A 13,278-nucleotide genomic window follows, 5' to 3' on the forward strand; every position below is an offset into this window, starting at 1 on the left:
ACAAACATACACACAAAATTCAAGCTTTCGCAACCAACGGTTGCTTCATCAGGAAAGAGGGAAGGAGAGGGAAAGACGAAAGAATGTGGGTTTTAAGGGAGAGGGTAAGGAGTCATTCCAATCCCAGGAGCAGAAAGACTTACATTAGGGGGAAAAAGGACAGGTATACACTCGCACACACACACACATATCCATCCGCACATACACAGTCACAAGCAGACATTTGTAAACGCAAAGAGTTTGGGCAGAGATGTCAGTCGAGGCTGAAGTACAGAGGCAAAGATGTTGTTGAAAGACAGGTGAGGTATGAGTGGCGGCAACTTGAAATTAGTGGAGGTTGAGGCCTGGCGGATAACGAGAAGAGAGGATATACCGAAGGGCAAGTTCCCATCTCCGGAGTTCTGACAGGTTGGTGTTTGTGGAAGTATCCAGATAACCCGGACGGTGTAACACTGTGCCAAGATGTGCTGGCCATGCACCAGGGCATGTTTAGCCACAGGGTGATGCTCATTACCAACAAACACTGTCTGCCTGTATCCATTCATGTGAATGGACAGTTTGTTGCTGGTCTTTCCCACATAGAAAGCTTCACAGTGTAGGCAGGTCAGTTGGTAAATCACATGTGGCTCTGCCTTTGATTGTGTACACCTTCTGGGTTACAGGACTGGAGTAGGTGGTGGTGGGAGGGTGCACGGGACAGGTTTTACACTGGGGGCAGTTATAAGGGTAGGAGCCAGAGGGTAGAGAAGGTGGTTTGGGGATTTCATAGGGATGAACTAACAGGTTACGAGGGTTAGGTGGATGGCGGAAAGACACTCTTGGCGGAGTGGGGATGAATTCATGAAGGATGGATCTCATTTCAGGGCAGGATTTGAGGAAGTCGTATCCCTGCTGGAGAGCCACATTCAGAGTCTGATCCAGTCCCGGAAAGAATCCTGTCACAAGTGGGGCACTTTTCAGGTTCTTCTGTGTGAGGTTCTGGGTTTGAGGGGATGAGGAAGTGGCTCTGGTTATTTGCTTCTGTACCAGATCGGGAGGGTAGTTGCGGGATGTGAAAGCTGTTTTCAGGTTGTTGGTGTAATGGTTCAGGGATTCTGGACTGGAGCAGATTCGTTTGCCACAAAGACCTAGGCTGTAAGGAAGGGACCGTTTGATGTGGAATGGGTGGCAGCTGTCATAATGGAGGTACTGTTGCTTGTTGGTGGGTTTGATGTGGACGGATGTGTAAAGCTGGCCATTGGACAGCCCCACTCCCAGATTCAACCAAACAGCCCTCGTAAAAGATTTACTGTCCTACACTCGTACTCTCTGCTGGAAATATCCCTTTGCCATGAAGAAAACTGATCCTAATCCTACTCCTAATGATCCAACTCCCCAAGACACTATCCAAATTGAACCCTGCCTGGAACAGTTCCGTCCTCCGTCACAGTGGGACCCACCTTCTCTTCCTCTTCCTCAAAATCACCCTCTCCAAACCTTCCAGGAATTTCTGACTTCCAGCCTTGCCTCTCAATCCTTCTTAAAAAACCTTAATCCTACTCCCAATATTACCACTGCTGAAGCCCAGGCTACCCGTGATCTGAAGGCTGACCGATCCGTCGTCATTCTTCCGGCGGACAAGGGTTCCACGACCGTGGTACTTGATTGTCGGGAGTATGTGGCTGAGAGACTGCATGAGCTTTCAGACAACACTACATACAAAATTTGCCAAGGTAATCCCATTCCTGATGTCCAGGCAGAGCGTCAAGGAAACCTCAGAACCTTAGGCCCCCTACAAAACCTTTCACCTGACTCCATCAACCTCCTGACCCCACCGACACCCTGCACCCCTATCTTCTGCCTTCTACCTAAAATTCACAAACCCAATCATCCCGGTCGCCCCATTGTAGCTGGTTACCAAGCCCCCACAGAATGTATCTCTGCCTACGTAGATCAACACCTTCAACCCATTACATGCAGTCTCCCATCCTTCATCAAAGACACCAACCACTTTCTCGAACGCCTGGAATCCTTACCCAGTCCCGGAAACCATCCTTGTAACCATTGATGCCACTTCCTTATACACAAATATTCCGCACGTCCAGGGTCTCGCTGCGATGGAGCACTTCCTTTCACGCTGATCACCTGCCACCCTACCTAAAACCTCTTTCCTCATTACCTTAGCCAGCTTCATCCTGACCCACAACTACTTCACATTCGAAGGCCAGACATACCAACAATTAAAGGGAACAGCCATGGGTACCAGGATGGCCCCCTCATGTGCCAACCTATTCATGGGTCATTTAGAGGAAGCCTTCTTGGTTACCCAAGCCTGCCAACCCAAAGTTTGGTACAGATTTATTGATGACATCTTCATGATCTGGACTCATAGTGAAGAAGACCTGTCAGAACTCCGGAGATGGGAACTTGCCCTTCAGTATATCCTCTCTTCTCGTTATCCGCCAGGCCTCAACCTCCACTAATTTCAAGTTGCCGCCACTCATACCTCACCTGTCTTTCAACAACATCTTTGCCTCTGTACTTCCACCTCGATTGACATCTCTGCCCAAACTCTTTGCGTTTACAAATGTCTGCTTGTGACTGTGTATGTGCGGATGGATATGTGTGTGTGTGCGAGTGTATACCTGTCCTTTTTTCCCCCTAAGGTAAGTCTTTCCACTCCCGGGATTGGAATGATTCCTTACCCTCTCCCTTAATACCCACATTCTTTCGTCTTTCCCTCTTCTTCCCTCTTTCCTGATGAAGCAACCGTTTGTTGCGAAAGCTTGAATTTTGTGTGCATGTTTGTGTTTGTTTGTGTATCTATCAACCTGCCAGCACTTTCTTTTGGTAAGTCACATCATCTTTGTTTTTAGATATATATATCACTCTTAGATGCTTGTTACGTCACGAAAACACAGTACACAACAGCACACCTGTTTACATACGCTGGACATATTCTAAACAGCAACAATCCACCTTAAATGGCGTATAAGGTGCACATGGCAATTTGCTCAAGGTGCTTTACATTTTTAAATATTTTAGTTATGACAAAAGTTTTACAATGTGCTGATTTTTATCCACATGACAACTTGGCATGAGGTCCAATGTAAAATGAACATGTTTCACAACGAAAAGGCCTAAAGATGCAGCAAACTTTGTCAAAACTGGTTGTCTTAAATAAAGAAATATTTATGCGATCTGGGCTACCAGTATTCTCAAAATGAGAAAATTCAATCAATGTGTAAAAGTCTTTTCATTCTGCCTGTCTGTAACTCAACGTGTCTTCTTTATGAGGAGCAGTATATCCTTTTCATAATATTGTTAATTTACTACCACTTCTCTTCTTTATTTATATGGATGACTTTGTTGAATATATGAGCCTACAAAACATCATGATGCCAACATGTTGCTCAGTGGATGCAGCCCGAAAATCTCACATCCAGCAGCAAGAAGGTCTATAAAAATACTTTCAGAGTGGTTCACCAAAAACAATTTCATTGTAAGTACTGAAAAAAAACTGTTTGTGACCTTTGATTTATTTCAATTATCTAGACAAATGTATATTCATGCAATACTAGAAAATGATCCTTTAGAAAACAAATGCAACAAAATTTTGGGTCTGTGGGTTCAGCAGGATTTAAAATGGGTCACACATGCAAGTAACTTGTCAAAGAAATGTACATTTGCGTATTATGATCTAAGAATATTAAAATCTACAATTAGCAAAACAACATTACTGCAGACACACTATGCATAACTCATTGCACCAGTATGAGAGCATTTTATGGGGACACTCAGTTCAGTAGTTAGAATGCAAAATTGAGCTCTAAGAATAATTTGTGGCCTTAAAAAGATGGATCCCAGTACATTTCACATTACCGAGCTTTGTGCTCTGATTGTTGCATGCTTATTCATTTATGAAATTATGTTCTTCACCAGAAAATACCTCTTCAAAACCTCTTGAAAACAGACAAACAATTACTGAAGGAAAATGTATACAACTAGCCTACTGTACCAGAGTGCAATAAAATATGCATCAAAAATATACCAGAACAGTGTCCTATCAAATGGGTATGTTTAAACACCGATGACATGCTACGCAATAAGATACCAGAGGAAATAAACATTGCTATGTATTCAGTACCTAAAATGAAACTAAAGACTGTTCTAATAAAACACTGTTTCTCCTATGTAAAAGAATTTCCGAATATTTACACTAAAATAAATTTTACTTAAAAAATTAGATTGTAAAAATAAGTACCTAATTTTAATTTGCCTACTATTTTGCTGATACTATATACATATTTTGACATGTCCTTAAACAGTTCACATATCTACTCTCCTTCCAATAAAGATAACGATAGCTGTAGGAAACCCTGAAGTTTCATTGTAAGATTGAAAGAAATGGCTCGCATAGGTGAGAGTATTAAAATCCTAATGGTAAACTGCTGAACCATTTACAACAAAGTGCCAGAGTTTAAAGCCCTCATGAAAAGCAAAGAAGCTCACATGGTAATATGTACAGAATGATGGTTGAAATCTGAAATTGATCGCAGTGAAGTTTTTGGGGAAAATTTAAGTGTATATTGAAAGGCCAGGTAAATGGGAAATGAAGGGGGTGTATTTGTCGTAGTAGACAAGACACTCAGCAATGACCCATACCAGTGTTGGGCTGGTGCCCACTTTCGTGCGGCATGATCAGCCCCAGTTGAACTGCTCTGTCAGGAGGGTAAGTATGGAGTTGGATCAGTTGCATAGGGCGGCCACTCTTTCAGACATTGAATTGGTTCCTGTCGAGGATATTGATAGGGGGGATTTCACAAGGCATGGCCTACACCTCAATAGGAAAGAGAAGGGTAAACTGGAAGGGTTGTTAGCGAAATCCATAAGGACAGACACTAGTACTCATGGATGTACCTCTTTTTTAGACTAATATCAGCATCCAATGAGAAGTTCAGGAAGGCAGGTGCTAAAGAGGTCCAAAGCTCACAAAATTCTCACAACAGGAAAGTAAATAATAATGTTACCATATTTAACCAAAATATGGATGGATTAAAGAAAAAAGTAGCTTCCCACAAAAGTAAAGTAAAAAATAATGTCACCATTTTTCGCCAAAACATCCCGGGATTTAAGAATAAAGTAGATGAACTCCTGGTTTGTTTAGATGACACTAAATCTTATAATGCAATAGATATACTATGTCTGTCTGGGCATCACAGCATGTCTGATATGGAAAAGGTAAATATCAGTGATTATAAACTAACTGCACATATGAGCAGAGAGAATAAGGTGAAAGGAGGAGTTGCCATATATGTCAAAAGTTATCATTGTGTAGAAAGCTTAGATACAAAAAAAGTTTTGTTTAGAGCAACATATAGAAGCATGTGCCTGTCAACTTAAACTGAAGGAGGGCTCTTTTATAATTGTAACAGTATATAGGTCCCCCTCAGGAAACTTTCATTTATTCCTGGAACACCTGGATGCCTTGTTGTGCTATCTGCCAGATAGGGGAAAGCAAATTATTATTTGTGAGGACTTCAATGTCGAGTGTAATAGGAAGAATGATCTGGAAGTGTTGCTCGGGTCTTTCAATTTGACATCTGTCATTAATTTTCCTACTCGGATAGTAAAGGACAGCAGCACATTGATAGATAACACTTTTATAGACCAAGATAGGTTTAAAAACATAAATTCTTGTCCTGTTGAGAATGACCTTTCTGACCGTGATGCTCAGCTAGTTACAGTATATGACATAGCTTCATTCAGTAATTCAAAACTATCCTCCAAAGTTGTGTGTTCAATTAATTAGAAATTTCAGAGAAAATCTTCAGCAGTTTGACTGGGATGAGGTGTACAACGAACCTGATACTGCTAATTTAAAATAGAACTTATTTTATGATACACTTGTAAGAGAATTTGAAAACTGTTTCCCCAAGAAAGTAGTTAAATCTAATTATAAGAAACCATGCAAAAAACTTTGGCTTACTAAAGGAATAAAAAAACTTGAAACCACAAAAGGGAACTGTATCTAACAACAAGAAAGAGTAATGATGCAGAAACAGCCAAATATTATAAAAACTAATGTGCTACATTAAGAAAGCCTATTAAAAAGTCCAGAAGCATGTGCATCATGTCTGAGATTAATACCTCTGATAACAAAATCAAAACAATTTGGAATATTATTACAAGGGAGACAGGGCAACCAAGAGTACAGGATGATGGCATCACCATCAAAGCGAATGGAAACTTGATAAACAACAAGCTGGAAGTTGAAAATATTTTGAATAATCATTTTTTAAATGTTGTAGAGAAAATAGGATCTAAATGTTCATTAGAAGAAGCAAGGCAGTTAATGGAAGAGGCCTTTCCCACACCATTTGATACAATTGAAATTCCACCCACCTCTCCTTCTGAAATTAGGAAGATAATAAACTCTCTCAAGAATAAAAGCTCACATGGAATTGATGGCATTTCCAGCAGGATAATAAAAGCTTGTTCCCAAGAAATAAGTGAAATTCTTAGCCACATATGTAATAGCTCCCTGAAGCAGGGTATTTCCCCAGATAGACTGAAGTATGCCATTGTTAAACCACTGCATAAAAAAGGGGATATATCTGATGTCAACAACTACCGCCCAATCTCTCTAAATGTTCAGAAATGTAAAACTGTGCACTTCACAAAATGAAAAAATGTAGGAGCCTATGATTATAATATCAATGAGTCACTGCTGGAATCAGCCAATGCATACAAATACCTGGGTGTAACACTTTGTACGGACATGAAATGAAATGATCACACTGTGGTAGTCATGGGTAAAGCAGGTGGTAGACTTTGGTTATTTGGTAGAATACTGGGAAAGTACAATTAGTCTACAAAAGAGATTCCTTACAAATCACTTGTGTGACCCATCCATACCAGATAGGACTAACAGGGTGTATTGAATGTCTACAGAAAAGGGCAGCATGAATGGTCACAGGTTTTTTTAAAGCATCGGAGAGTGTCATTGAGATACCACAGAAACTGTACTGGCAGAGATCTACTGCACACACAGAGACATTCAAACAATCGTTTTTCCCACACTCCATACTTGAATGGAACAGGAAGAAACCCTAATAACTGGTACAATGGACTGTACCCACTGCCATGCACCTCACGGTGCTTTTCAGAGTATAGATGTAGATGTAGACTTACTTTTACTTCTTTTTTACTGAAACTAAAAACAAACTGTATCCTCATTTTAACCTTACCAATATCAATTGTACAACTTATATTGTATGATAAAACGCAGTCTTCTTCATACAATGATAACATTTTGGTTGTATGCTGCCAATGAACCAACGTCTACCATATGCATCACCTACAACTGAACCTATGTGATCATTTCAGTTCATATCCTGCACACTGTTACATCCAGATATTTGTGAGAGTTCACTGCCTCTGTGTCTCAATGATGTTGTAGTCACAGGATTCTACTATTCTACGTTTTGTGAAGTGTACAATTTTTCATTTATGAACATTTACAAAGAGTTTTGAATCTTTGCACTACTTTGAAATTTGATCAAGATCTGCCTGGGTATTTCTGCAGCTTTTTTCAGATAGTAAACTTGCATCAACTGCAAAAAGTCTGGGAGGATTAATAATGTCTGCCAGACCAGTAATACACAAAATTAACTACAAAGTTCACAACATACTTCCCTGGGACATGCCAGAGGATTCTTCTACAAATCAGAACATCATATGCATGTAACTGAAAATAAACACTAATTAGGAATTTCATATAAAAATGTCATTGAAGTACTAATGTATTAAAATAGACGATATTGGGTTCATGCACACAAATGTCTGTGAGGGTTAGGACTTCTGTTTTGAGAGAATATGTTATGAAAGACTGTGACAGTAGGAGGGAAACAAAAACATACATTTGAATAGTCTTGATACTCTTTTACAACCCAAACATCAATCAACAAGAGCCATCAATGCATGAAAATGAAGGTGAAAATGGCTACTTTTTTTAAATTTTACGAGTGACTAACTGACATTCTTGGATAGCTTCTATTATTTTAAAACTTACATTTCACTTATTGACTTTCTTTTCACAACTGCTTTCTTCTTCTTTGGTTCTGGTGGCTGTTGCTGACAGCTCTTTTTAGACGTTTTTCTTGCAACTTCAGTCTGAATTTCTTTATCTTCTTGCAGAGCGGGAATTCCCAATTTTGGTACAAAACCGGATACGGCTGTCTCTTGAAGACCTTCCTCAATGGCTTGATTTAGCTTACATTTCATGAGAAATTCCACACTTTGTCGGTCATCTAACTTCCTATTTGGATGTATGTCACTTGCTGACTCTTTTCCATAAAGTTTAGGCGTTTCCATTGGAAATGATGATGATTTTTTCACCTGGTGTAACGAGCTTTCCGCGGTTTTATTCCTCGCCCGTCGCTGTTTTACATTTTTGCGCTTATTCATTTGCGATGACTTCTTAATTGTTGCATCGCTCAGCTCCATCTGCGAGGTGACTGACTGGCTTCCCACATCTTGACATTCCGTTGCCACCTCACGCGATTTGTTTCCGGTGCTTCCTGATGTCTGATATGCTGTTCGCAGAAAGTGTAGAAATTCCGCGAATGATATTTCGGAATATGATCGTTTGAAATCAAACATCTTTTTTTCTGAAAACGGAAACCGGTATTCAGAGCGCAACTGACGGACCAAAATAAATCTGTGATGGCAATTTTACATTCCTAATTTTGTGTTACTGCACAGATCAGAATTTTTACATCATTACTGATATTTCTCCCTGATACTGAGATTGTTCTTTGCAATGTCTTATTGCAGTAAATTATCTGTGTAATATACCGTGTATGTAATGTGTACTGTGTATTAAACTTCTTAATTTCTTACGTCTGTAAATAACTTTGATCAGTATGTTATTGATGAACGTGCAATTGCTTGATTCTGGTGTAACAGTGCACAAAAACTGTGACTCAACATTGTCGGAACGTAATAGTTTTATCCTCGCTAAGTATAGTACTAAATAAGTTCATGCATCCACATAACATGTCACGGGGATATGTTCCTACCGACAGAGTTATCCACTCAAGAAAAGCATTTCATTGTTTAAAGCAAATGAATGAAACTCAATCTCCAAAATTTTCCAGCAGCAAGTCACATTATTCTCTTACCACAATACATTTCAAAGGCACGTTAATGGAAATTACTGGTTTTAAGACGAATCGCATAAACGTACCATATTTGTTTAAATCTGTTAAGTGAAGGATGATTGGATCCAAATAATTTGTCTTTCATATTTGTGGGAACAATGTAAATACTACTTCCTTTTGACAAACTAAAATTCTAATTTATGAAACGCGAATGGGATCATGGGCAATAGTAGTTAAACAGATTAAATTCATAAAAACCAGACAGTACTCGGTGTAAATAAACAAAATTTCTGTAGTGATAAGTGTTTTTACAGCTTTAAACAGCACCAGCAATTCAGCATTCTTCTGATCTATAATTATCTTCGACACGTTACTATATGGATGTACTTCTGAACAAAATCAAAATGAGGACAAATATCAGTACGGTACTCTTAAGCTTTCTCTGAAATTAACATATCGTTAAACGTACGTGTGTAATATCACTTCGTAACAATGTATCACTTGTTCCGTGGTACTGATGCTTTGAGGAATTTAAATCCTGTCAGGTGTTCGATGAGAAGCTCTTCAAATTGTCTACTTCGCCACCGCCGTTCAACTGCCCAATTTGAACTTCGCGGCAGTAGCCCGAAGTATTTGCATATGCAATAATCGATATGCCTGTCAAACCGGCAACTCGATCGATCCATTGTCTACTACCATTTCAGACGGATTAATAAATTTGAATCTTCAGCGATAGACAAGCAAAACTAGCCTAACAATTATCAGCTGACGTATATCATTATGCATAATGTCAACTGAGATTTGCAGTGAAATAGTCAGGAATTTATTTATTTGTTCATAATAGTATAGTATGCTTCGTATAGGCAATAAAGTGTCGGACTTCCAACTTTATCTCGCAATACTCTTCCTTGCACAGTGGTTTCAACGAGAAAACTATTACTGGTATCATTGTTTACTTTATTTTTTCTGATTATTAAACACGAAGACGTTTTAATCAAACCTTATTCAATAGCACAAATATTTAGCCATTATTTTCTAAATAAACTCTGTCAGGAAGACCAGTGTGAAAACCACTGCGTACGTTGCAATCACAACTGTTATTGTGTGAGATCTTTGGGTATTCTGTGTTTGAACACATACACGCATAGTGTCGTATTTGTCCATACGGTAGTTTTGTGATTGTGGCACAGTTATAGAAAACGGATAGCTAATGTCAAACCTTCAGATTTACTACAGAGTGGTGGTTTGCTCACGCGGTAGTTTCGTGATTGGTGCACAGTTATGAGAAAGGGGTGATTAATCTCAAATCTTCAGAAATATTACAGGGTGGTTGTTGATATCAATAACTGAACGTTGCAGTTAGCGTTACCGAAGTCAAGGAGGTATCAGACAGCGGTTTCGTTTCTAGTTACTACAGCATCTGAGCGCTTGACACGACAAAAAGATTCGCCTTTGCAATGTGTGGACAAAAGCGTTTGGAAAAGAAAATGAAATCAAATAATCTGATGACACTTCAATGAGTTAATAGCAATTTTGTCTTGGGTTCGCCTATCAAACCACCGTGGATGAGTTCAGCTTCCATAAAATATGAGCAAATTGCGTATCAACAGATTTTATTACACAGAACAAGCGTGAACGTGCTGAGATTTGCTGGTGTAGTTCACCATCACAAGAATGGTGTCAAAGCATTTTTATGCAAAATAGCAATAGAGATAAACATTTATGATCTAGAATCAAAATGATAGAAAATGAAACGGAGCGCCTACGATATCCAACAAAAAAACTCTGTTGTGTGGCTCACAATGAGTGGGAATCCATGCTCATGCAACAATGACACTTTTCTCTACTCGTTCTACTCCGTACAGTTGCATTGAGATGCTAATCATTACAAGCCAATTCCGGTTCGAAGTTTGTTGCGTTTCTTCAGGGTGTTGCAGTTTTAATGGGCAGCCGTATATTGTATTTATGTATCACAAAGAGAAAAGCTAACTGCGTCACACACATTCTAACAAGGGAAATTCCCCATCGCAGCCCCCTGATTTAGTAGTAAAATTGCCCAGTGGATAGTCTGTCAGAAACTGAACGTAGATCGAGTTTGAAAATAGGAAGTAGGTGTACTGAACTGAAAGCAAAATAGGAACGGGGAAGCGTCCAAGCTTAAATGTGCAGCATCAAGCGAACTGCTAGTAGAGTTGTGGCGATTCGTGAATGAGTCGTTCATTTGAACGTCTCTACATAAAGAATCGAATCGTGATACGGACGAATCGTCGTTCAAAAGAATCGTAAGAACGATTGCGTGTTTCCGAGCCGTGACGATTCCGAGTTCCAATGCTTCGAAGGCAACTTCCGAATCATGCAGAGTCGTGCCGAATGATTACGACCGCCAGATGGCAGTCAAGTGGAGGATGCGTGTGAACAAGGAAGCAATTTTGAACCACCTTTCGCACAAATCGACTCCACTTTCCTGGCATACTGAAATAAAACAATAGATACAATCAAATCAAACGTAACCTTTTATCAATTAAGGCATTACACTTAGAAATCGAGAATCACACTTGTAACGTCATATGCATGTTTACTCATTAATAAACTAATTCTGGCATATCTTATCATGATACAGTTCGATTCTAACCCCATTGGTGATTTCAGACATGTCCTGCCATCTGTGAGTAAGATGTAGAACTTTTTGCATTCCGTAAGAATCGTGCCATCGCAGACTAGAATGAATCGTGAAAGAATCGTGAACGAATCGTAGGTTTCGATTCGCAATGTGAAATTGAATCGTAGGAATCGAATCGGGAAAAAGAATCGTGTTGCCCAACTCTATCTGCTAGGTCCTCGGCGTCCTTGTCGTGTCGTCTTGGTGTTACACTGTAAAGCGGGAGATCCCTGTTCATATCTCCCTCGAACCCCAGTTTTTTCTCACAAAATTATGAACTTTCTATGTGGTCACGGTGTTGAACAGCAAGTAGGCATATCCGCACCTAAATCTCCTTCGTGCGTCACTTTTTTCCACAAAATTATGAATTATATATAACCAGCCATGGATGTGTCTGTTCTCCTTCTGTAGTCTTGACAATTGTCATACTATACATTGGTTATAGGATATGAGTCATGTGGTGAGAATATACTAGTATTACCGTCGCCAGTAAAAGTGATGAATAGTGTGAGCAGACAAGATGCCGCATAGACGTCTCACAGGAATTAGAAAAACAAATAAACGGGTCATAACTATGTTACAACAAAGGACTTAAAGAAACAGACCCAATTTTAGCGAACACACACGTCAATGACTGGACGGACAGTTTATAATTTTGTGAAAAAAAATCGCTTGATGTTGCGCTTCTTGAGCCTGGACTGTTTTTATTTCTATTCTGTTTCTTTTTTCACAGTTCTGTACAGCTTCTTCCTGTTTTCATGCATGATCTGTTTCAGTTTTTGACAGGCTTTCCACTGGAGCATATTACTACCAAACCTGAGGGGGTTGAGATGGGGAGTTTCCCTTTTGAGAAGGTGGTGACAACTTTCTGGTCCTTCAACATTCATTGGGAGTGACTTAAAACATTGTTGTAAAGATAATCTATTGCTTGCGATGTCGATATTTTCAAGACGACACAAAATCAACTTTTCCACAGGTTCCTACGGCTGTTACTTTCGTTTGCAATTCTCTTTACAGTTCTCTTGCCGATACCACAAACTTCTGCAGGCCATTTTTCCATCTTCAATGGTCAACAGTATGAGCCCCTTTCAAAACAATGTTCGAAAAAGTCATAAATATGGTAAATAATCCCTCTCGCCTGCACCTCACGTTTAGATCGTCACCTGACTTTACTTTTTAATCGCACTAAAACACTTCCAGACACATTCAAGTCTATATTGCTAAACTACGGAAGCAGTGCAGCGTAAAGAAGAGGTTCTTCTCGCCGTCAAGCTGTGGATAGCCGCTCGGAAAGAGAAGAATCTTATTGGCTGCCAGCGGTTAATGGAGGGGGATGCGCAGAACGGGTAAACATTGGACTGCCCTCCTATAAGACGCGGGCTTTAAAGCAAGTTCAAAAGAAGAAGAAAGGCCATTAATAGTAGACTGTAGCGTAATGTATAAATCATAGACGACGTTTTGAGATGTTAGGGTGGA

General features: G+C 39.6%; 1 protein-coding gene across 1 annotated transcript in view; it reads left to right on the forward strand.

Moving 5' to 3' along the window:
* The first annotated feature begins 3,385 nt into the window (after positions 1-3,385).
* Positions 3,386-13,278, forward strand: part of LOC124718685 — a 34,369-nt gene continuing 24,476 nt past the window's right edge. Inside the window, exon 1 of the mRNA XM_047244309.1 lies at positions 3,386-3,481. Within this exon, the coding sequence (XP_047100265.1) occupies positions 3,386-3,481 (96 nt within the window). The remainder of the gene's footprint in view (positions 3,482-13,278) is intronic.

Source organism: Schistocerca piceifrons, chromosome 10 (genome assembly GCF_021461385.2).
Source record: "Schistocerca piceifrons isolate TAMUIC-IGC-003096 chromosome 10, iqSchPice1.1, whole genome shotgun sequence".
Lineage (NCBI taxonomy): Eukaryota > Metazoa > Arthropoda > Insecta > Orthoptera > Acrididae > Schistocerca > Schistocerca piceifrons.